Genomic DNA, 26476 nt, shown 5'->3' with positions numbered 1-26476 from the left:
TTATAGGGAGAGAATGAACAATCATAGAAGTGCGATCTGACTGGCCCTCTCCGGTGGCAAAGCCGACCAACCAGTTCCTAAGCACTGGGTAAAGTGCGGGACACACTCTTCCACAATTCCGCCATATGGTGATCGATCATGTTCCAATACCACGGAGGGGAGGTGACAGGGGTTTACTACTTCTACAGAGGGAGTCAATGTGAATATATAAACTGGATACTCTGGCTCCCAAAGGACTTAATGAGACCCTGCCTATGTCTCCCTTTTTTTGAATTTTTTGAATTTTTTTGAATTTTTTTGAATTTTTTGAATTCTTTGGCCATATTAATTTTATGTAAAATTTGTTTTCTATTAGCCATCTTTTTTACGTTAGTGGGGACGATTATTTCCCATGTCTATATTTGCTATACAGTTTCTATTGATCCTTTCACATTATGACATCCAAAGCTTGGGGTACCTGAAATATCCAATTAGGTTCCTTTTACTAACCAAATGTTTCGTTTCTGTTGTATCGTCCATGTGGCCAGTTAGTCTTTCCCGCTAGGATCCGGTTGTGGCCCTTAACCCTAACATATAATGTACTTTCTTTAATGTTTGTGCCACACCGTGTACTCCCCTCTCACCCTGGATATGTGAGCCACTAGTTGACTGGGACGATACCTTACCTTTGGTTACATTACTGTTACAAATTGGACCATCAGAGTCTACATGTTCTTTATTCACTGGATACATTTATACTTAGTAACAACATAACAACTTTGTTTCTTTTTCACTCTCTTCTCAGGATACCCGCCAGCAGTGAGATACAGTTGAACTATGTGCCATAGGACGGCCCCACACAGGGCTCGGGAGACGTCGGACAGCTCCTGCAATAGACCGAGAGTTAATAACATTACAAGCCGCCCCCAACTGTGAGTCAGATACTGGTCCCTCATGTGTTTTACAAACACCCTATGCCTGGCACTATGACAATGTATGTCTGGGTTGCTCTCTCTTGGTATAAGATGGGTGCTGAAATGCTGTGCTTTGGGTTAGCAAACCGTTCAATCGGTCCGCTGTCTAAACATACAGGCACCACTACCATTACCATCTTTACGGCTTATGACAGCTCCCGACTACAGTCTCCAACGACAAGGATATCGCTTGACGGCAGGGTAGGCACACAAACTGAAGGAACGTGCGTGCTCCCTGGCGTTACCCAGAGACCGCACTGGACCCGCTGACACTTACGGGCAAATGGCTACAAGTATGTGCAGCAATACAGGAGCTGTTCCCTCCATACGTCTTTACCCGTACCTGGTAACGGTGGCGATATTTGTTGTCAGTTCCACTTGTGTCTCGCAGAATGCAGGTCGGTCCTGTGAGTGGCGGGGGCAACCCCCGATTTCTTTTAACCTGTTTTTTATCCTTTTCCTATACTCACAATTAACATTTCTACACGGCACAAAAATAGGTGTGCGCCCCTTATCCCACAAAGGTGTGTATGCTCAACACTTACCTGACAGGTCTGAGCAATAGATGACGTCATATTCACGAGCATTACACACACACGTCCCTTACTTTTTATCTGTGTATTTTGGCGCCCTTTTGTTTTTCTTAAGTGTATTAATATCTTTATGTTTATTGGTGCACCCTCACTTCCTGAAGACGGCTCATGTGACTGGGCCGAAACGTTGAATAAACGACAAACTTATTTTCTCACTCAAGTCCTGTGTGTTTTTGTTACTTCTATATATATATATATATATATATATATATATATATATATATATATATATATATATATATATATATATATATATATATATATATATATATATATATATAGTGAGTGCAGGAGGCATCCTACGATTTTTGTATATATATATACTGTAAATATATATATATATATATATATATATATATATATAATTATAATTAATATATATCATATTATATATATTATAATACACAAAAGCCATGAATATCCTGTAAATTATATCCTTATAAACGGTGAGTAGTGATGTCATCAGTTATAAACGGTGAGTAGTGATGTCATTTCTGTCACATGACTTACTAAAATTTGTGTATTATAATAGATAAAGTACCCCCAGTTGTAAAATATGAGGATATTAGAAGTTACCTCGGAGTTCCATGACCTGTATAAAAACACAAATTCGCCTGGCATTAGGAAGCAAAGTACCGCTAGAGCCTATCTCCTTCGCTAGCAAAGTTACGCCATCATGCTGAAGAATTTTTGCCAGCGTTAGTCACTTCGCCCTTTAGTAAATTTGCCCCTTAAGGTTACATCAGATTTCATTGTAGAGTCTATGTCACACTTGGTGTTTTCTGCGTTGGTATATCTACACTGGGGGAGAAAATGTTGATTTGCTCCTTTCTGCGCCTACATCCGTGTGCACTAACATTCCCATGTATGGCACCTGCCTGTCAGCACACAGATGGGGCAGATTGTGGGTGATTTGCATTTTTTGCTGAAATCCTCTGAATATTAACACTTGCACACAAAAATATCTGAATTGAGGGATGGAAACATCTGATAGAAGGGTTTATTCAGTTGTGCAACAGCCTATATTGTGCATTCCTAGGCTGCTGGCAAACAGGGCTGTTTCACCTAAGATGACATGTAGAGAGCAGAGTTCAGCAGGTCAGTGACTGGAGAACCTGAAATTACTTAATCCAAGATGGCAACCCGAGGAGCAAAAAAAAGCACATCTTGAGCTGGATTTAACTCAATACATGAGAATTTGGCGGATGTAAAATTACTGGTTGGAGTTGGGGTCCACTCAACTGTTACTTAAGTTCTGAACATGTGGTTAGAGTTCATTTCTCCTTTAAATCACCTAAATTCTTCATTATATTTGTCTTAAAATTATACCCCTGGGTCCCAATGCCTCCTTGCCCCACAACAGTTGCAGGGTCTGCTCTCTCAAAATTAAGGCACCTCATTCAGCATGCAGTGTGTGACACAGAGCTTTGAGGAGAGACATCCAAGAACTGGCTGCAGTTGAGAACAAGGCAAAACCTTCATCATATGAACTGGTTATCCATAACAACACATTCGTAATTAAAAAAGCCATGGGTTACATATACAAAGTTGATGAATGCCATGTAGGCAGCCGTTCAAGTTGAAAATGGGTTTTTGGACACACAAATAGCTGAAAAATCATGTAAAATGTAATTTACACAGGAAGTTAAATAGGTCAGATGCCATTAATGACTCTCTGCGGAACTATAAAATGCATACTGTTTTATGATAATATAGGGTATTTATTGTCAAGATATAGTTAATTTGTAGGTACTGGGGGAATAGATGCAGATTTGAAATTAAAACAAATATCTTCACTTTATGATCTTGTTTGATAGCTACTGTTGCGATTTACTTTTATGGCCCAGATCATTCCAGATACGTTTGTCTGTAAATGATGATTATGCTAGGGTAATGCTAAATTCTCACCCACTGGTCTTTCGCCAGGTACATAATCTCTCCAGTGAATAAATAATTTACACTGTGGCAATGATTTATTTCTGGACTTGTTACTTAACAAATGAAAGGTGTCTGGTGAACCACATTGTTGGATGGAAAACGGATTCATTTTCTTCTCAGGTTCATATGTTGCCAAAGGAACGGGATCATGAGAGCACTTCTAATGAAGCTGAGGGGGCACTTTGTTTACACTTTTCAAGAGCCACATCTAATTCCTAGGCCTGTAGAGACTTGTGATAAAGCTACAGTAGCAATCTGGGGTGTTTCCACCAGTCTAAGTGGGTGTGCAGCTGCCTCAGATATAGTCAGATCTATCCCACTATAAGTAATACCGGTAATCACATTCTCAAGCTGGAGAGAGTTTTACTTGTATATATTCAAGGCTTTTTAATCCAAGCACATTTTTTTTTACCCTTTTTTTTTCCTTTCATTTTAAATAAGCAAGAGGACAATTCTATATCAGTACAAAGGTTAGGTCCCAAACACATGCACAATTGTAGCTTACTGTGTTACATGTTGTGCAATAAACGTTTTATTTTAGTTTCTTGAGTGAAGCAGAGATGTCGCCCTGGACATACTATCGTTGGTTGGTTATATAACATTTAAGTATTTGTTAAAACCCCTTTTCTCACTTACACCTTATCAATCTCTCATAGTCTGTGGATGAGTTTGCATGGCTTTGTTCTAGTTACACTACCTGAGGTCCCTGAGATGTTTGCATTGAGCAATGTTTACCGTGATTCTCAAGAAGACTTTTATTTACCTGCCTATAGGTAATTTCAACAACCTTTGTTAGGCTAAGGTTATCCATGTTTGCACTAGTAATGTAGCAGCAAACTACAAGCAAGGTCATAGGTCCCATATGAGCTAAAAAAGTTAGGTGGAGAAGAGCAACCTGAAGGCCAGTTAAGAGGGCATTCACATACAGATATGAGTTTTTTTTGTCATACTCTGTTGAGATTGTGTATTGAGAAAATCATCCGGCTACAATATATGTATGGCCACTGTTAGTCGTAATAGGCTAAATAATAATTTTTTGGTATCTTGTTGCTGTAATAGGATGCATAATATGATGTTTTATAAAGGTATTACGTTTTTTTTTGGTAAGGGTGTTCCTGGCCAGACCGCAATGGAAGTTTAATTTGTAATGTATTTATAATAATTTATTTAGCCACAACACACTTATACAGCACTTTACAGAGTTTGTTCATCATTCACATCAGTTCCTGCCCGAGTGGTGATTACAGTCTATGGTTTCGATCACATCCACACACTAAAGTCAATTTCATTAGCATTCAAATAACCCAGTGGCAGCACAAACAAGCTTCTTGTAGACACTGTCCAGTTTGGAAGAATCAAACACTGATCCACGGTGATGCGAAGAAACAGGGCAAACCATTGGACCACCATGCACACTTAAGCCAAGAAGTATGAGGACCATGATCTAGGTTGTTACATTCTAAACAATTTAGATTGCTTTAGTATAATCAGGGTAGCCATCAGGGGGGGACAGGGGGGAGAGTTGTAGGGGGCCCGAGGGTAAGGGGGGCCCGACCACACCACACTTACTTGATTAGCCGGGCCCCCCATCTTTTGACTTCAGGAAGGGATGGACGTTTAAGGGGCCCTGGCCACCAATTTTCTCATAATGTGGGGGGGGCCCTGGCCACCAATTTTTTTTCTCATGTGGGGTCTTAGCCACCAATATTTTTTTAATGGGGTGGCTGGCCACAAATGTTTTTTTTATGGGGGGCCCTGACCACCCATATCTTTTTATTTTTTATTAACATGTGGGAACCCTAGCCACCAATATTTTTTTTTTTTTTTTTACTGTGTGGTGGGGGCGGACCTCTGGGGTGGGGAGGGCGGACCTGTAGATGAGGCTTGCAGTGGGTGCAGCCCAGGGGGCCTAGGAAATTTTGTCGTATGGGGCCCTGCGACTTCTGATGGCGGTCCTGAGTATAATCATATGAGTTCATTAATTAAGGGGTTGGTGTAAGTGAGAGGTGCAGTAAGGGACTCTTTGCCACTCACTGCTGTGTGCATTTGTGATTTTTAATGTTAGGAAATCAAGGCAAAGAAGAGTTCTTGGTTCACACATGTGGTACATTAAGGGGGTTATTATATCAAAGGTCAAGTTTTAGAAGTTTGTGAGGTTTTTTATGCTTCGAATCAAATCAAAACTCTAATGGTTTCCGATTTATAAAAAAAAACTCGAATAGGAAAAACTTGAATCAGTGAATTTGGGGTGAAAAACTTGAATACTCTAATTGATCGATTTTTCGGAAACAGAAACTCAAATCACTCAACTTAATCGAGTTTTAGAGCAAAACCACTGAAAAAAAACTCATATAGGCTACAAACATCCTCAAGGGACCTCTGCCACTGATTTCTACATCACCTCGACAGGTTTTAGCTGGAGTATTTTCGGATAAAAGCTATTTCCAGCTTCGGGATATAATATATCTCGAAAACTTCAAGGGTTTTTTTAACACAAAAATTCAAGTTTTGACTGAAAAATACCCTCGAAAACTCAAATTTTTCAGTTAAAAATCAACTCGGCCTTTGATAAATAACCCCCTAAATGAGATACAGCTGAACTGTTGTAGCAGAATTGACAGTTTACTTTGTTTTTAGGTGGCATGTCTAATGACAACTGCATCAATGGTCTCATAGAATGGAAGAGACATATGGAGGTAGGAAATACATGCATGTAATATGGTTATTGGACCAATATCTAAGTATCTAAACACTAATTCAGAATTATCAAAGTCTGAATTTAGAAATCACGACAATAAAACTCACTCACTTTCTATTCATTCCTATGGGATTTTTAAAAGCATATTTATCAAATGGTGAACTCCATTGATAAATACCATTCTAAATTCTCATAGGAATGAATAGAACATGGGTGAGTTTTTCTGTGGTGAGTTCTATTCTCACATCTTGATAAATCTGCCCCGTATACGATTTATAAAAGTCAATTAATACCGGTATAAGATCTATTATGCAGACTGCTTGGGACCTAGTGCTTCATTTATTTATTTCTTGTTATTTATATAGCGCTGACACAATTCTGCAGTACACAGATTGCTGTATACAAAGATTATACATCATGCACATCAGTCCCTGCCCCAGTGGAGCTTACAATTTAAGGTCCCTGTCACATTTGCATACATTATAGTCAGTTGAATAACCCACATAGTCACAGAGAACATCTAAGGTTTTTCATATTGTGTCATTTGTAAAAACACTTACCCCACTTTCAAAAACAGGCCAACGTTACAGAAAAAAATCTCCCTGTGTAATTTTACCCTGGAGTTAAGCATACAGTAATGGTGGGTACAGAATAATTAAGATATATATTAATCATGGAGCATATAGCACTCATTCAGTCTGTCTTTAAACATTGAAGCTGACAAATTATCTATTTATCCCATATCTTCCCATATCTAGGTTGAGTCAAGGCAGGGACGATATTCATCTTTATCAATACCTTGTCTGTCCTTGATTGTAGCACACTGCAAAGTAAATTGACACTTCATAAATAAAAGATTCTAATCTGCTTGATGCACTTTCAGGGGGTAAAAGCTGAACTAGTAGAAGAAATGAGCTGCCACCTAAAAGATCTCCTGGATAAAGCTGTAGCAGAAGCTATACGTTCAAACAAAAGAGACCAAGCCTCCGTACTATCCTCAAAAAAAGACCACGTTAATAATAATAAAAGGTAAAATGAGTAAGTTTCTCAACCAAATCTCCCCCCCTCCCGCAGCAATAGAGCAGTTTACCAGGGTGGCCGGGGGTGGGATTTGGTGCACATTTTGCGGAGTGGAAGGGGTTGTTCCTAGCAGCAGTGCCAAGCAGTGTTTGGGTGCTGAGCTGATGAGCACCAGGGGCTAAGGCGACGAGCAATGTGCAGGGCGTAGGGGTGCTTGCCTTGGACATTCTCACCTTAAAGACCAGGCTTAGACTGTTGAAAATGCCCAGAACCCTCCACTGTGCAAGATATACAGTGAAAATCTTCTGAAAACAGAAATTGTTGATGTGCTATAAAAAGTTATAGGTGGAAACATGCAAGCTACTGCTGTTTGGAGAAAGAACAGTCAAGGTCTAATAGGTGAGCCACATTGGCCCCTCTGTTGTTGGCCCAAGTATAGGGATGCAGACAGTGCAGCTATACATTTTTCAAACACATACCCATTGTTCGCTCAAATGCCTCTTTACACTAGCTATAGCCATTTATAATGTCTGTGTTCAGGGGTGTTTTGTAATTGCTAATAATAAAACTGCCATTGTCTACATTACATGCTGCTTCATAAAACTGATTTTTTTTTCTTCAATTTCTTCAAAGGCACCAAGGATCGATTTCGGAAAAGCAAAAAGTATTTATGCATCGTGCTTCTCTGTTGAAGTAAGTGAGACATAACTGACTGAAAATAACCAATGTCTAAGAAACAGATACTCAAAAGGAACTGTGGGCGGCTCTGTGCAAACCCTTGTTAAAGGAAACGCATTCACTGCCAGCTACAGGCAAATAATTGGATTTCTGTTCTCACCTAGTAATCTGATGGAGGTGGAGCATTTCCGCACTATTTATCATATGTTTGTGGCTGTACTTTGTGTTTTCGTTATCAGTACTGCAGCTGTGGACATCATTGACCAGGGCAGATGAGAGTATAAATCATTAAGCCATGAAACATGCAGTATATTGGGAAAATAAGCATTGGAACCATTGGAAACAAGTTTTTGGTCTCCAACCTTCTGACAGGTCATTGTTCAGCTGTAATGCAGTAGCCTTATACCACTTAAGATTTGCCTGTAACCTCCCAAGTTGAGCGTTTAAAGTAGCCACTTCCTTTTAATATATAACATGCCTTATGGAAACAGTAGTATTTCAGCAGTGGCATAAAGTTTATTGGATTAACAGAAAATATACAATATGCATCATAACAAGGTCCATAAATTTGGCCACTCCAACAGATATATTACATCAACACTTAGTTGAGCCTCCTTTTGCAAATGTAAGCCTGCTTTAAATCATCCCATAGATTTTACATGATATTCAAGTCTGGGGACTGTGACGGCCATTCCAGAATATAGTACTTCTCCCTCTGCATAGATGCCTTTGTAGATTTCGAAGTGTGTTTAGGGTCATTGTCTTGTTGGAATATCCAACCCCTGCGTAACTTCAACTTTTTGACTGATGCTTGAACATTATACTGAAGAATTTGTTGATATTGGGTTGAATCGGACCCTTGACTTTAACTAAGGCCGCAGTCCCTGAACTAGCCACACAGCCCAACACCATGATGGAATCTCCACCAAATTTGACAGTAGGTAGCAGGTGTTTTTCTTGGAATGCATTGTTTTTCTTCCGCCATGCAAAGCGCTTTTTGTTATGACCAAATAACTAAATTTTGTCTCATCAGTCCAAAGCACTTCCAAATTGACTGTGGCTTGTCTAAATGAGCTTTTGCATAACAAACGACGCTGTTTGTGGCGTGAGTGCAGAAAGGGCTTCTTTCTCATCACCCTGCCATACAGATGTTCTTTGTGCAAATTGCGCTGAATTATAGAACGATGTACAGACACACCATCTGCAGCAAGATGTTCTTTCAGGTCTTTGGAGGTGATCTTTTGGTTGTCTGTAACCATTCTCACAATCACATATGTCGCTCCTGTATTTTTCTTGGCCTGCCAGACCCGGGTTTTACAGCAACTGTGCCTGTGGCCTTCCATTTCCTGATTACATTCCTTACAGTTGAAACTGACAGTTTAAACCTCTGAGATAGCTTTTTGTAGCCTTCCCCTAAATCATGATACTGAAGTGGATGTCTTATATAACAGAACACAACTTCCTGCTTTGCAGCTCTCTAACACTGAGTTAGTCAGCAACTTTAAGGGGGGCCACGTGGGACATACCAGTAACTGTTCAGTGAGTTTGCAATTGATCCTTAGCATGCAGCTCAGATTCAAAAGGAAACAGTTATGTCCCATGTGGCCCCCCATCAAGTTACTGATCGATTACTGATCAGTGGAAACCAAGAGAGCTGAAAAGCAGGAAGTTGTGTTTTGGCTGTTATGTTAGACATCCACTCACTCCAGCCTTTATACCTTAAATTTTTTGCCAACTAACTATATTTGTTACATTTTTATAATTTTTTTATTTTACACAGCCTATTTACCCAGTTTTTATTTTTATGCTGAACAATTGCTTTAAATGTGAACTACCCTTTTGATAAAATGTATATATTGAAGACTATGCTCCTTTTAACTTTCTTCAATTTTTTTAGTTCTTTCCAAATTTGCTTATTTTACCTGTAATCTACTCTTATTACAGACTATTTTTGGATCTTGACCTTTTGTTCTACACCTTTGGACAGCTTAGCACTGTGGTGTGGTCATGGCTCTGTCTATTTATGTATACACTCCTAGTTCCCTACAGAGCCTTACATGTTTTGGGATCTATGTACTCAGAATCAAGCCATCCGTTGTTGCTCTCTGGTTTAGTAGGAGGTCAGCTGCTTGTCTGCCAAATATCTGTTCTTGGTGTGCTGCCAATATATGTTGTGACACAGTACAAGCTGCCTCCTGCATCCAGCTTTATTGTTATCCTTGAGCAGGTGAGTAGCACATTTACTTTATGGGGAATTAATAAACAATTCATCATCTATACTATGTTTATGGAGACAATATGGGTGTTATCCTTCTCTGTCTTTCTTTTCAGAGAAAAGGTAGCTTGTGTTATGTAAAGAACCATATAATAATAAAGATCAGTGATATGTTATGTTTGCCATCTTGTTTCAGGTTCGTTTCCTGATGAAGAGCTACTCCTTTTTGAGAGAGTGCACTCCATTGGTCCTGAGAAAGGAGAGTATGTCCCAACTAATTATACTGATATACAGATAATTTTTTGGACTTGATCAAATAACTGGGTCAACAAAGTAAAAAAAAGAAAGAGAGCAAAGTTTAACACATTAAAATATCACTACAACAGGTTAACCAAATTCAATATGTTTCTTCTCATGGAATTTGGAATAAAATGATATTATTCTTCCTATGGTTGCCTGCTCTAATGCTATTATATGCTGTGGCATTAAGCATTCTATGAAAATCTTGATGTGAAAAAAAATTTGAATATTTTTCAGAACAGGAGAAGTTTACTTTCTTCATTGCAAATCATACATTGGATACACATTGGAGAACACATTTTTCTCCATAGATAAAATTAGAAAAACAATTTACCCAACATGTAAATCTGCCTTGTTGACTGGGATGATACATCTCAGATAAAAACATGGAACAAAAATAATGTCCTTTCAAAAGTATGTTAAACTATTACAGTTCTCAATGTATTAATAAAGGAAAGTAATTAAAAAAATAAAGGCACAACACTATGTCCTAACCTAATGGGCACATTTACTTAGCTCGAGTGAAGGATTAGAATGAAAAATACTTTGAATTTCGAAGTATTTTTTTGGCTACTTCGACCATCGAATTGGCTACTTCGACCTTCGACTTCGAATCGAACGAAAAATCGTTCGACTATTCAGCCATTTGATAGTCGAAGTACTGTCTCTTTAAAAAAAATTTCAACCACCTTATTCACCACCTAAAACCTACTGAGCACCAATGTTAGCCTCTGGGGAAGGTCCTCATAGGCTTTCTAAGTAATTTCTGATCGAAGGAAAATCATTCGATCGATGGATTAAAATCCTTCGAATCGTTCGATTCGAAGGATTTAATCGTTCAATCGAATGATTTTTCCTTCGATCGTTCGATCAAACGAAATGCGGTAAATCCTTTGACTTCGAAGTCGAATGATTTAACTTCGACCCATAGTAAATGTGACCCTTAAAGGAGAAGGAAAGCTACGGAGGCATTTTATTGCCAATAGATTAGCCGCAATAGTGCAAGCTAGAATGCTATATTTATTCTGTAGAATGTTTTACCATACCTGAGTAAAAAGCTCTAGAAACTCTCTGTTTGTTTAGGATAGGAGCTGCAGCATTAACGTGGTGTGACATCACTTCCTGCCTGAGTCTCTCCCTGCTCTGGGCTCAGATTACAGTAGAAAAGGGAGGGGGGCAAGGGAAGAGGAACAAACTGAGCATGCTCTTGCCCAGGGCAATGAGGTTTAAGCTGAAGGCAGGAAGTCTGATACAGAAGCCCATGTGTGCACAATAGAAGGAAAAAAATGCAGTGTTTCTTTTGACAGGGGACTCAGAGCAGCATTACTTTGGGGGTTTACTGGTATATTTAGATGGACCTTTCTGATAAGGCTTACTTCGTTTTAACCTTTCCTTCTCCTTTAATGTAAAAAATAAAAAAGGAAGGAAGATGGGATTTACAATCAAAAAAGTCAGTTATCAAAATTAACATTTTTACTATGATTCAAGTTTTTTGTAGCAAAAATGACAAATTTGAGTTTCCAAAAATGTAAATTTTTGATATTTATTAATTTGGGATCTAATTTGGCATCTAAAAGCTGGAGAGTTCATGTTGAAGTCAGTAGGAATTGTATAAACAAAATTGAAGTTATTCTTCTAATCTCTAAATCAAGATTAGTTTTGAAATTTGGCAGGATGAAAATGGTGGGTATGGTAGGATGTGATTTCACTGTGTAAGAGCTTTTTTCGCATTTCTACACAATCAAATTTTGAGACTCAGGTTTTTAATAAATAAGCACACATTCCAATAGTTTTTTTTAAAAAAAAAAAATATATATAGGATGCTATGTTGACAATAAATGTCTTTCAAAGTGATACTGATATGTTTTCTATCATTGTTAGGAATGTGTCAGCATCACTGTAAGCAGGAAATTATATCAGACTCTGAAAAGGAAATTGTACTTAATGATTTTTTAAAAATCATCAATGTTTGACACATAACAAGTTCCCTAAACCGTACCTCTGCTATTGACTTGTTGATGAACTCAGCAAGTTTTAGGTGGCAAATATTTGAATTAGAACTGTTTCCAGGGTTGAGGTATGATAAATCTCACATTTGAATTTTAGTTGGCGAATTAAAATTCGAAAATCGTTCGATTATTTGACCATTCGATAATCAAAGTACTGACTCTTTAAAAAATCCTTTGATTCAATACTTCGCCAAGTTAAACCTACCAAATTGCATTATAAGCCTATGGGGACCTTCTACAAGCATTTTTAAGTTTTTGGCATCGGATAAAAATCCTTCGATCCAGTGGCGGAAGTACCGGGGGAGCAGGGGGTGCGAGCGGGCCAGGGCCCGCACCCCCTCAGGGCCCCCTGGCAGTTCACACGCCGCTAATTCTCGGCCAGTTCCAGGCGTAAGGAGGGGGCGGGGGGGCCAGCTGCGCGTCCTGCACCATTGCCCGCCCCCCTCTAGTTACGTTTCTGCTTTGATCGATCGTTGAAATTGTTTGGGGTCGAATTAGAGGTTTTTTTAACCCTCAAAATTCGACCCTTGATAAATCTGCCCCCTAATGTTGGAGGCACAATGCATTTCTGAGGTTCAGGCAGCAGTCATTTCTCATCTTTCTGTTTTGAAGTTTAGTCATATAGGTAACACTGTCTGTGGACAGGAAGGTAGCAAATCCATAGGGCACTGTGGATTGAACCACAAAGGTGGAAAGGTTCAGGATGACCACCTGCTCCTTGGAAGCACACCTCCTCAGATTTCAATGAAGTTCGTGAGATAAGCCTTTAGTTTTGCAGTTATTGTGAGTCTGTATTTGGTTGAATAAAATGACAACTCATTTTAAGTCACACAGTGGACACTTGCACTGTATTTGTTTTTATTGGTTGTATATGCATTTTATAATGGTTGCAACAGTGCTTACCCACTTTATTTGGTGATAATAGTCATTTAACACTAAGTTTTAAGATATGTTACAGCTCCTCAACATCATTTTTAAAAATGAACATTTTTGCAGCCCATTCTCATCAGGAAATCATGCTGTAGCATTCACTACACAGCAGCAGTGATCATCAAATGTTTAAATACTGAAGTCCATAACAGTGATGTTACCACCAACATCATAAAGCCCCCCCAAGTGGTGCATGAAATGCTGGGGATACTCTGTAAACTGCAGCTCCATAGCATATACACCTAATTTAAATTGCTATAGAATTATGGACCTGTTTTTTCCCTCCTATATCCCAAAGGTACAAGGCTAATGCTAAGCACTCCTTCTGTCTTTTTAGAACTCCATGTATAAAATGGAATTTTGTGGCAAAGAATTTTGCTCAAGTAAGTCAGTGACCAGGAACCACTTTGTATAATATACAGTGCAACAGTATAGTATGCAAAATGTATAAAAAAATTAGTATGAGGGCTATTTCTCCCTGTATAATGTGTGCCTTTAATTTTCAACTATATATATATATATATATATATATATATATATATATATATATATATATAGTACCACTTATTATAAAATATAAATATATTGTAAATAATCTATTGTAAAATATAAGCATATTATATGTTGCCAAGGAGTTCTATAACCATATTATACAGGTCATGGAACTCCAAGGTGACTTCTAATTTCCTCATTTTTCAACAGGGGGTACTTTTTCATTCTAATATGCACTTTTTAGAAATAAAATTGCTAGGCACCAATTATAACTGATGACATCACTAAGCACCATGTATAAGGATATAATTTACAGGATATTCAGGGCTCTTGTGCATTATAAGGATGTTAGGAATATTACAAGTCACAGATCAAAGAACGCTTAAGACCAAAGGTACTTTTATAAAGGTTGTGGAACTCCAAGGTGATTACTAATTGTACAACAGGGGTTACATCATTTTTTGGAAGTTTCAGTGAGTCATGTGACACATATGACATCATTAATCACTGATTATAACTGATGACATCACTAATCACTGTATAAGGATAACATATACATGATATTCATGACTCTTCTCTGTTGTATAATATACAACACTGATCCAGCTTCTTGTACATATTGTCTGCCTGTATGTCCACTGCACTGTGCCTACACTTGTTTTCATCTACCATCCTCTTAATTTCTGAGGCCGAAGGTTTTAAGTGAGTGTTAATAAGTTAATTGGATACCCACAGCTTTCTTATTCATGTACCTTATGCAGTTTGATAACATCAGGCCATGGGATTTCATTGTTACTGAGCAAAATGTTTTCTTATTTAAGGTGTATGTTGTTTTAAATTGGAATTGTTTCTATAATTTACTCTCTATAGTTCCTTGGATGTCTGTTTTTTGGGTACTATCTTCTCTTCACCCTGTGCATTCCAGTTTTCACTAACATGAGCAAACAGCCATTTAGCACTAAGACGCTGGTGTTGTCCATCTTCCATGCTACTCTTCCAGGTGGGGAAAAATCTTTCAGTTTGACCAAGATAGCCTAGGATTTGCTGTGCTACTGTCCTTGTACTTCTCTACTATTGGCGTACATAAGCACATATTATTATTATTATTATTGCTGTTGTTGTTATTAATAACATGTATTCATAAAATGCCAACATATTTTCCATATCATTCATTGGGCCAGATTCAATTCAGTGAGAAAAGGGTTTATCACGTGAAAAGTCATGGACGATTCAATTTGAGAAGCAATTCAATTCAGAAAAATGTATCTCACATTTTATCACAGGAAAATTCTATTTCTATTCTATTTCTATGGGGAAAAACTGGAACTGAATTTGGAGAGATGATTTTCTCCTCAAATTGAATCTCGTCAATGAGTTTTCACGTGATAAACCATGAGATAACTTATTCTTTTAGGTTTGAACAACACATAACAAAGAGCACACATTCTATTTGCGTATCATTAAATACTGTACTACTAAATGGGTTCCTCATACTTACATGTCATATTTTATTATGCCACACTATAGACCTGAAATTCTGAATAAAAAATAGGTATAGTTATGATAAGCTTATATTGTGTGTTCATTGCTTTATGCTTTGGCTTTGTTATATTTGGTAGATTTCATAATTCTAGGTGCATATCCTTGTCTAAAAGCTCTATATACAAATCCATGTCCAAATGGAGAATATATTAATAAGTATGTTTTGTCTTTAGTTATATTCCCTTAAATAGAAACCCTGACTTTGTCACCCTGTATACCACCCCCAACCACAACACCTACAACCACAAAACTTACCCGCTATATTGCTATATTAGGTGTAGTGTGTTGGCTCTATGATATTGCAAACAATTAATTTTTCTATGGTTAAATATCTAATTCATGATGTTCTTGAGTTCTTTTCACATTCTCAAATGTAGTGATATCACTGTGTAGATGTTATTACGTTATTTCCATTGTGCCCAACAGGTACATTTGTGCTTCTGCTGTCATTTTTTGCCTTCCTGCATTGCTGGTTGAATGCCTTTGCAGAGATGCTTCGTTTTGCAGACCGTATGTTCTACAAGGTAAGATCCAACCATGCACACATTTTTGTCTTTGCCTTAATGATTTTTGGTCACCATATTTAACTGTGCAATGATGTTTTCGTTCATCTGTTTAGGACTGGTGGAATTCTACGTCATTTTCAAATTATTATCGCACATGGAATGTTGTTGTACATGACTGGCTGTATTATTACGTGTATCGAGACTTGCTTTCGGTAAGGGCATGGCAGTTTATGCACAGGGTGAATTTCCATATTCAAATATCTGGTTTTGGCTCTGCATTCAGTGACCATAACTTACTGAATAACTAATATTTCATTGTATGTCTTACTTGGGGAGGGAATGTGCAGCAATTTTTTTTCTCCAAACCATCTTTTTGGGATAGTGTTTAACTAGGCAACTTCCCATAGATGACTGAATGCAGTTAGCCAACCAAAAAAAAGTGGGAATCCAGGCCTACACTCCCTTGTTTTGAAATGTGGAAGCTTTGAAAGGAGTAAGGGTGGTATGGTAGGGGGGACCAAGAGACATCTCTACTGAAATCAGAAAAGGGGACTTAGACATACTAAGGGGGCTATTTATTAAAGAAAAACTATACCCCCAAAATGAACACTTAAGCAACAGATAGTTTATATCATATTAAGTGGGATATTAAAGAATCCTACCAAACTGGTCTATATTTTTAAGTAAATTTTTAAGTAAATATACAACTCTAACTGTAACAGGAAGAAGTGTTGAAGCAAAAGACTGTCTGTTAATTGGCTCAGGTGACCTAAGAAGTATAGTTTTTGATTTGTTTGTGTGCACAGTGAATAGTACGATCTCATGGGGCAGCCCTTATTTTTTAAAATGGCAATTTTCTATTTATGATTACCCAATGGCACGTACTACTAGAAAAGTATATTAATATGAAAATGTTTTATTTATATGAAGCAGGGCTTTACAAATGAGCTGTTTTATGCAATATCTTTTTATAGAGACCTACATTGTTTGGGGGGTATAGTTTTTCTTTAAGCCTCAAATTTTTCTGGTCAAGTTTTTAATGATTTATTATACTTCAAAGCTGCCAAAAGTCTAAATCCCAAACTACTCCAGCTTAAACCTGTTATGTAGAAGTCAATGGCACATATCCCTATAACATTTGAAGATGTTTCTTGCCATCGTGATCTGTGCTGGTTTTCTAGCGATAAACCAAAAAAGTCAAGGTTATTGCGCGACTTTCCAGCTCTGACTTTTCTAACCAGAAAAAATTAAGTGACTTGTCCAGGGTCACAAGAAGTTGCCACAAAGAGTGGAAATCACTGAAGAACAAACTAAAGATTATTTCAGAGGCAATGAATGTGTTGGTCTTCTGTAGTTTTAGCCGTAGGGAACTACGGTGGAGGGGGCTTTTTTTCTAGTTATTGCCAAGCCCCCAACAGTAGGATTGTTTATACCTTCATTTCATAAGATTGCCATGAGTAATGGTAACTGTACAGATCACTGGTACTTAAATATTATTCTCAGAGTGTAGTTAGTCACAGATCACTCCAGTTTAAAAGAGGGTGTAGTAGCTTGTAGTTAAGTGTAACCTAATAAGCCAATGAGGCAAGTTGGCGGCAGCGCCCCACTAGGTACCATGGGCAGCAAAAATGCTGCTCCTGGTACTTTAAGAGCGAATTTCCGGGGGAGGGGGGCAGCAGCAACTGCTGCTGCCTCAGGCGGCAGAGGGGCAAGGATCGCCCCTGAAGACAGCATTATCTGAATCTATAACAGAATATCTTCCTGAAATAAAGTTTTTTTTACATTTTCCCCAGCTGTGTAAGCAATGGTACCGTGCTGGGGTCATGCTGACGGTGTTCCTCATTTCTGCCTCAGTTCATGAATACGTCTTTACATTGTCGCTTCGCTACTTCTACCCTGTCATGTTTTGCTTTTTCGCCATATTTGGAGGTAATTTCTTTTATTATTTATCTATTCTAAAATACCATAATATTCCACAAAGGGCTGTGACACACTGGCATGTTTTGTGCCTTTGAAACACTGGTTTGGAGTTAAATTAAATTTGGGTCTTTGTTAGTAAAGGCCGCAAACATTACTTCACAAGTTTTATATTGTGTTTTAGAGGAAGCTAAAAATTAGGAAGGACCCTCAGAGTTGCAGTTTTGTTAAAATTATTAAAAAGTGTAGCTGCCATGTTCTAAGTGGAGCAGCGACCATTTGGTTATGGAATGCCCATATAGTAAGAGATTACAATTGACTAAAAAAAACAATGTTTTGGTGCTCTTTTGTATTATATTAAGGGTGATTGTGAGATGTTTTTAAGCTGTTATAATGAATTACTGGAATTCAAGGCAAGCAGTTACTGATGCCTAATTACATTTTCAATATTAATGGAGACTTGTGGTGAGTGAATTTTGGAGCAGGATGCACTGTTAAAAGTTACAGACCATACATGCCTAGGGATATTTGAATATGCACATGTCTTATAACTGCACATTAGTGAGGACACATCATTTATGTATATTGACCGCCAGCAGCCAGAGATGCTTTCTCTATAATTACAGTCCTAGAAGATTGGCTGGATTGTAGAGGTTTGAAGAATCAATTGGACTTCTGGCTGTGATCAGATTCAAATCAAAGGAGCAGCAGGCCCGGATTTGTGGAAAGGCCACCTAGGCCTGGGCCTAGGGCGGCAGGATTTTAGGGGGGCGGCATGTTGCCCAACCACACCCACATTGGTTCAAAAACACTGGGGATGCGCTGGAGATACGATCATTTTTTAAATTTTCCCATTGATGATGAAAATTTGCACGAATAAAGGGGAGGGGAGAGGGGCGACGAACGGCAGTGGGCCTAGGGGTGCCCATTATGTAAATCCGGCCCTGAGGAGCAGGGGCACTGAGCAGATCTGCTTCTCTCGGCCTGCAAAAATATGCAGGCTGACAACAGCCAGAGCCTTCAGTCTGTGTGCCCATTGCCTAAGACTGTAGAATTAGTAATCAAAGGGGGTCAGGTAGATGTATAGAGGGTATTAGCAAAAATGTGCTTTGGATTTGTTTCATATCATTCTTGGGGATAACTCAACCATGCTGATTCATTTGGGAAGTCCAACTTGCTGACTCGTGCAGGAATCTGTTTTCTGCACTAGGAACCTCACTAGCTGTTCCCCCATTCCTCCTTCCTTTAATGTTTTCCTCTCAACATCCCTTTCACAGTCCTCTTCAATTTCATGATCAATGATAAACGTAAAAGCCCTGTCTGGAACGTGATGGTTTGGACTTTCCTGTTTATTGGTCAGGGCATCCAGCTGTGCCTGTACTGCCAGGAGTGGTATGCTCACATTCACTGCCCTCTCACTGAGGTAAGAGGTAACATAGTATCATGAACCACTGTTCTTCTTTACACTTTTTCAGGTGCTTCCATATTTTTTACTCTATCTATTGTCCAAACATAACCTCCAAATATTGTCACCAATATATTTATAGGCTTTATGGCAGATATTTTGTACAAAGGTAATTTAAATCTGGGTAAGTATTCAGGCAGGGTTGATACCTAAGATCTCATGGGTTCTTGCAAGTCAGGAATTGCATTTTACTTCTATTCAGTTTTTTAATGTCAACAGAAAACACCCCACGTGTATTCCAGCATGGTTATTTGGGATAAGTCTACTCTTCTTTTTAGTTTGTGCATTCATCAAGTGGGCATGAGAACAAATAATGTTCAGCTGTTTTCTTTGGAGGGTGGGGTTATGCCAACATCATAGATTTATTTACTAGGGCAGTTTTTAGTATACAAAAAGCCTTTGTAGCAGTTGTATAGGGTTAGACAATGCATATACTGTATAATAAACTGTAGAGAAAAATACAAGCTGGGAATCAACCCTGGTTTTATATTGGTGTTGTGGTAAGCAGCAGGGGCACTGACGGGCATTTGGCTGTTTGAGCCTTTGTCTTTCTATACAGCTATTGGTTCGTGTTTAGCAAGAAACTCGTATAGTAACTTAAAGAGCCAATCTGGTTGTTAGGGTCCAAATCACCCTAGTAAACATGCATTTATTTGAATAATAGACTGGAATATGAATAGGAGAGGGCTTGAATAGAAAGACGAGTAATAAAAAGTAACAATAACAATATGTTTGCAGCCATACAGAGCTTTTGCGTTTTAGATGACCCCCATTTACAAGCTGGAAAGAGTTAGAAGAAAAAGGCAAATAATTCAAAAACTATAAAAAAAAAAAAAGAGTAAATGAAATCCAATTGAAAAAGTTACTTAGAATTAGCCATAACATAGCCATTCTATAACATACTAAAAGTTAAAAGTAAACCACTCCTTTAAGAATTCTACTGCTTCATTATACATTTTCATAGGGATTAATTTTAACCTGGAACTTGCTTTCAAAGGTTAAAATTCCTAAATGGTTGCACTTTTTGACACTACAGAGATCACATGACTCATCTTTTTGTTTGCTCTTCTAATCAAAAAATGTTATAATCTGGACTGCCTGTGAGTGTGGAATTTATATCTCTTGACAGAAAACCTTTTGGGGATTGGTGACTCCTCGATCCTGGTCCTGTCGCTCATAGCCAAGGAACCCTGGATAGACCTAACACCAACAACACCAAAAAGGACTCTGCTTTGTAATCAACATTTCACCAGAGCCTAAAAAGTTTACAGTAGGAGTAATTTCAGGGTGTAACAATGTTTGCAATATGTCGGAGTCAAGAGCAAGATCAAGATCAAGATGGAGCTTCTTACTTATGAACTGTATGGATTCTAAATAAATAAACCAACAAAGTATTTCCATAAATCCTGGTACAGGCCTTATCAACCACATGGGCCACCGTTCGATCAGGTGCTATATTGCGACAACATTTCCTGTAATTTTGTGTTACTTATAATTCACAAGAAATCAAGAGATGATAAAATAGTATTATAGGCCTATAAGGAACTGGTGTGAAGTTCCTTATTCTGCAAAAAGGGCTATAAGCTCAAGCTAAAATGCAGATTTGCACATAAAATACATTGTGTATTTTATAGAATCTTTATTTTGGTTGTCATGATAATCATTTCATCAGACATCAGACTCAGAATAAGAAAGAAGGAAGCCAACTGGTATAGGGAAACAATACTATATTTATATATAATACACAAAAGCCATGAATATCTTGTAAATTATATCCTTATAAACGGTGAGTAGTGATGTCATCAGTTATAAACGGTGAGTAGTGATGTAATTTCTGTCACATGACTCACTAAAATTTGTGTATTATAATTAATAAAGTACCCCCAGTTGTAAAATATGAGGATATTATAAGTTACCTCGGAGTTCCATGACCTATATAAAAACACTCGGCCTTTGGCCTCGTGTTTTTATATGGTCATGAAACTCCTCGGTAACTTATAATCTCCTTATATTTTACAAGAGGGGGTACTTTATTCACTATATAATACACAAAAGCCATGAATATCTTGTAAATTATATCCTTATAAACGGTGAGTTCTGATGTCATCAGTTATAAACAGTGAGTTCTGATGTCATTTCTGTCACATGACTCACTGAAACTTGTGTATTATAATAAATAAAGTACCCCCAGTTGTAAAATATGAGGATATTAGACGTTACCTCGGAGTTCCATGACCTTCGGCCTCGTGTTTTTATATGGTCATGAAACTCCTCGGTAACTTATAATATCCTTATATAAGAGGGGGTACTTTATTCACTATGTATGGCTCATCTTCCATTTATTTTCTCCTGTGAAGACCTAGTTAAGTACACAATTAATTAAGGCACGGTACTACAAAAATATAGCTGGCTGAAACCTGAAACTGAATAAATTGAGTTATTTTTATTAAAACTTGGAATGTGCTCTCTTAGTCTATACCTGGGCTCCAGTAATCTTTGTGGGTTTCTCCTGTTTTGATGCCTGAAAACTGCACAGGAAAGTCAGAATTAACCTTTACTGCCCATTCCACAGCTTTGCACTTTTTTTGGAATTTTCAAAGGGGTTTTCTTGCCAAGTCCAACAAAATCCTAGGCAGAAAGGACATTCCTAACAAGAAATTACACTTTTAAAAGATAGAGCGAGAAATATGTATATCAGTCTGGGTTTCTCTGTTCTCATTGAAAAATAAACAGGTATTGGATCTGTTATCCAGAAACCCATTATCCAGAAAGCTCCAAATTACTGGTAGGCTATCTCCCATAGACTCCATTTTAATCCAATAATTCTAATTTTTAGAAATTATTTCCTTTTTTTATGTAATAAGGAAATAGTACTTTGTACTTGATCCCAACTCAGATATAATTAATCCTTTTTGGAGGCAAAACAATCCTATTGGGTTCAATTAATATGTACAGTCATATGAAAAAGTTTGGGAACCCCTCATATATATAACATGCCTTATGGAAACAGTAGTATTTCAGCAGTGACATAAAGTTTATTGGATTAACAGAAAATATTCAATATGCATTATAACAAAATTAGATACTGCAGGTGCATAAATTAAGGCACCCCAACAGAGATATTACATCAATACTTAGTTGAGCCTCCTTCTGCAAATGTAAAAGCCTCTAGACGCCTTCTATAGCCTTTAATGAGTGTCTGGATTCTGGATGGTGGTATTTTTGACCATTCGTCCATACAAAGTCTCTCCAGTTCAGTTAAATGTGATGGCTGCCGAGCATGGACAGCCTGCTTCAAATCATCCCGTAGATTTTCGATGATATTTAAGTCGGGGGACTGTGATGGCCATTCCAGAATATTGTACTTCTCCCTCTGCATAAATGCCTTAGCCACACAGCCCCACAGTATGATGGAAACTCCACCAAATTTGACAGTAGGTAGCAGGTGTTTTTTTTGGAATGCGGTGTTCTTCTTCCGCCATGCAAAGCACTTTTTGTTATGACCAAATAACTAAATTTTTGTCTCATGGCTTGTCTAAATGAGCTTTTGCATACAACAAGCGAGTGCAGAAAGGGCTTCTTTCTCATCACCCTGCCATACAGATCAGGTCCTGACTGAGAATTAGAATAAGCCCTGGCATTTCAGGTACACAGAGGCCCAATCAGCCCACATAGAGGCCCAATCAGCCCCCACCAGCCCACTAAATACTGACTTTCTATGGGACCTTATAGCAGCCACTCTGGCATTTGCCAGAACCCACAGATTGCCAGTCATGGCCTGATACAGATGTTCTTTGTACATATTGTGCTGAATTTATAAACCATCTGCAGCAAGATTTTCTTGCAGGTCTTTGGAAGTGATTTTTGGGTTGTCTGTAACCATTCTCTCAATCCTCCGCATATGCCGCCCCTGTATTTTTCTTGGCCTGCCAGACCTGGTTTTACAGCAACTGTACCTGTGGCCTTCCATTTTCTGATTACCGTATATACTCGAGTATAAGCCGAGTTTTTCAGCATCCAAAATGTGCTGAAAAAGTGTACCTCGGCTTATACTCGGGTCGATGTGCACAATCACCTGAAGCGCGCTCATGTAATGTCCTCCATACGGCAGTGGCTTCCCATGCGCGCTCATCCCACTGGCCCTATACTACTTGCCTAGCTCCGCCCACACAGCGAACCAACTGGCAGCTTCTTGCCCTAGCTCACCAGACTATTGGCTGGCTCAAGCTGTCAGTCCTCCCGCTCACCACAAGGCCTGCTGCCTGCTAAGCTGCACGGCGCCTGGCCAGGGGACCCGATCTGGCGCCACAGTGGGGCCCATCGGACAGGACCCTACAGGGCAACTGCTCCCGCCCCTGCCCCCATCTACCCGCCACCACCGGAACCCGCCAGCGAAATGACACATGCGACAGCAGCACGGAGAATGAGGAGCAGCCGCATCGCAACACTGGTGAGACAGTGGCTCCTCCACGGCCCCAAACCCGGACCCGCAACAGCCGCCGACACGCCGACAGAGAATGTGGATGCCCCCAGCACGCGGCCAGACAAGCCACTGGAGCCCATGTGAGTAGCTGCTCACCAGGCTGAGTTCTGTTCAGATCCTGGCATGCAGATCGGTGGCATTCTGTAATTACCTTTATTTGCTGTTCTGCTTTTTATTAGCCAGAGCCTGGGAAGTTCTGTTAATACAGATATCACTGTACCAATTCTGCAGTAAAGCACCGATCGAATGCAGTTTTTTATATACCCACAACAGTGGTTACTACATTGTCACTACAGGCCTTTCTGGGGGGGAGGGGGCAGTAGCCGCAGGGCAACAAGTCACAATTAGCATGGCTCAGCCAGATAACTTTTAACTATATACTGCATTTCCCAGCAGCCTTTGCCAGTCTGAGTCACTAAAGGATTCTGGGAGTTGTAGTTGCAATAGCTGCTGAGTTTCAGGTTAACATTGTCCTCCTAGTTACTTATAACCATGTCTGGTCATTGTTCAACAGCATATACTCCCAATAAGAGTATGGAATGTCAAGTTCTTTTGTTTCTCTCTCTCTCTCTCTCGCATTGCATCTCATGTGTGTATGTACACAACACAGTGTGTACTGGAATGCACCCTAGGCTTATACACGAGTCAATAAGGTTTCCCAGTTTTTGTAGGTAAAATCAGGTACCTCGGCTTATGCACGGGTCGGCTTATACTCGAGTATATACGGTACATTCCTTACAGTTGAAACTGACAGTTTAAACCTCTGAGATAGCTTTTTTGTAGCCTTCCCCTAAACCACAATACTGAACAATCTTTGTTTTCAGATATTTGAGATTTGCTTTGAGGATCCCATGCTGTCACTCTTCAGAGGAGAGTCAAACAGAATCACAACTTGCAATTGGTCACCTTAAATACCTTTTCTCATGATTGGATACATGGTACCTGCCTATAAAGTTCAATGCTTTTGGAGCTAATCCAACCAATTTGGTGTTGCCAGTATTGAGCAGTTACATGCATTCAGATTAGTAAAATTACAAGGGTACCCAAATCAGGTTTTCACATTTAATTTCATACAACTGAATACTGCTTCACTAAAAATCTTTGTTCAGAAAACACCCCAATACTCAGATGTTCCTGTGAAATGAAAGATGTACCACTGTTATCTTTTTTTGTTGAAAGAGGAGTAAATTATTATGCAGGCTGAGAGGGGTTCCTATTTTTTGTTTTTTTAGTACACTTTTAGTTCCAAATTACAGAAATATCCCTGATCCAGAAAACCCCAGTTCCTGAACATTCTGGATCAGCGTCGAATGTACCCCCCTCCGGTGCGAGCGCGCATGTGCACCTGCACCGGAGCGCTGCCAGAGCGATGGCGAGCTGTTCTCCCCGGAGGCGGCTGGGCAGCATGCTGCCCTAGGCCCGGGCCTTTGTGGCCTTGCCACAAATCGGGGCCTGTTCTGTATATTCTGTGAGCTGTGCAAGTGTAATGCCAACTGTCTGTATATTCTGTGAGCTGTGCAAGTGCAATGCCAGCTGTCTGTTTATTATGTGAGATGTGCAAGTGTAATGCCAACTGTCTGTTTATTATGTGAGATGTGCAAGTGTAATGCCAACTGTCTGTATATTCTGTGAGCTGTGGAAGTGCAATGCCAACTGTCTGTATATTCTGTGAGCTGTGCAAGTGCAATGCCAACTGTCTGTATATTCTGTGAGCTGTGCAAGTGCAATGCCAACTGTCTGTATATTCTGTGAGCTGTGCAAGTGCAATGCCAGCTGTCTGTATATTCTGTGAGCCGTGCAAGTGCAGTGCCAGCTGTCTGTTTAATACGTGAGCTGTGCAAGTGTAATGCCAGCTGTCTGTTTAATATGTGAGCCGTGCAATGCCAGCTGACTGTATATTTGGTGAGCTGTGCCAGTGAAATGCCAGCAGTCTGTATATTCTGTGAGCCGTGCCAATGTAATGCCTGTCAGCAGACAGCAGCTGTAGGTAATCAGGTGATTCCTCTGGCTTGCAGCCTGTAGCTGTAGAAGATAAAGGGAAGCCTCCCATTCCCACCCTTAGCAGCTCAGAATAAAGAATAATGCCACATTCAGAAAGATGGAATTAAGACTAGCAAAATAGCTTTGCTACAGCTTTTTGAAGTAAAGTTTTAAAAAAACAAAAACATTTTCTGGCATAAATGCAGCAATGACTCCAATGAAACTGCAAATGTGTGTTAACTCCACTTTTACTCCGTGGTTTTGAAAGTGTAAAGGAATATCCACTGTTTATGGTTGATTCTGCCATGGGTCGTATTTGCTTATACAAATCCAAGTTTTTATGAATAGAAATACAGTTTTTTTGAGTCTCTGTATCATGTTTGTTTGAAACAATATTCAAATTAAAGTCATAGGACATACTCATGGGACATACGATGTATTGCTTAAATGCAACAGCCAAGCTCTGCATATATGTGGTATACACTGCTTACATGCAGCAGTCACCCTCTGGCATAACATACCGGTAACATACATAAATGAAAGTTTTTTATGCATTTCATTATAAATCACTGTTACACTTTTGGTGTGGACTATATCTAATTTTTTTCTGTCCACAAGGGTTTTTTTCTGTGAGGTTGCATACCTCCCAACTGTCCTGTTTTTAACAGCTCAGCCAGCGGTACTAAAATGTCCCTAATTTCTCTTTGATCTCCTGCACTGAATTGCCAGAAAAAGTTTCTGAAATTTAATTAAATAA

At 39.0% G+C, this 26476-nt stretch overlaps 1 protein-coding gene across 1 annotated transcript; it reads left to right on the top strand.

The window, feature by feature from the left end:
* Positions 1-6120: 6120 nt before the first annotated feature.
* On the top strand, positions 6121-21038 carry LOC108708653 (sterol O-acyltransferase 2). The gene is made up of 12 exons (XM_041581293.1): positions 6121-6180; positions 7066-7211; positions 7836-7895; positions 9825-10107; positions 10292-10358; positions 13596-13717; positions 14697-14826; positions 15795-15892; positions 15988-16086; positions 17668-17803; positions 19069-19214; positions 20386-21038. The coding sequence occupies exons 1-12, from the start codon at positions 6127-6129 to the stop codon at positions 20434-20436; spliced, it is 1392 nt and encodes a 463-aa protein (XP_041437227.1). The 5' UTR covers positions 6121-6126; the 3' UTR covers positions 20437-21038.
* The last annotated feature ends 5438 nt before the right edge of the window (positions 21039-26476 follow it).

Source organism: Xenopus laevis, chromosome 2L (assembly GCF_017654675.1).
Source record: "Xenopus laevis strain J_2021 chromosome 2L, Xenopus_laevis_v10.1, whole genome shotgun sequence".
Classification (NCBI taxonomy): domain Eukaryota; kingdom Metazoa; phylum Chordata; class Amphibia; order Anura; family Pipidae; genus Xenopus; species Xenopus laevis.
This window is presented reverse-complemented; position numbering and strand designations above follow the sequence as displayed.

Excerpts from the sequence above, each read along its gene's own strand:
- LOC108708653 (XM_041581293.1), top strand. The coding sequence starts at position 6,127 with ATGTCTAATGACAACTGCATCAATGGTCTCATAGAATGGAAGAGACAT. Across the intron at positions 10,359-13,595 it reads ATTGGTCCTGAGAAAGGAGA|AATTATGGACCTGTTTTTTC; the intron begins GTATGTCCCAAC and ends AAATTGCTATAG. Across the intron at positions 16,087-17,667 it reads TGTATCGAGACTTGCTTTCG|CTGTGTAAGCAATGGTACCG; the intron begins GTAAGGGCATGG and ends CATTTTCCCCAG.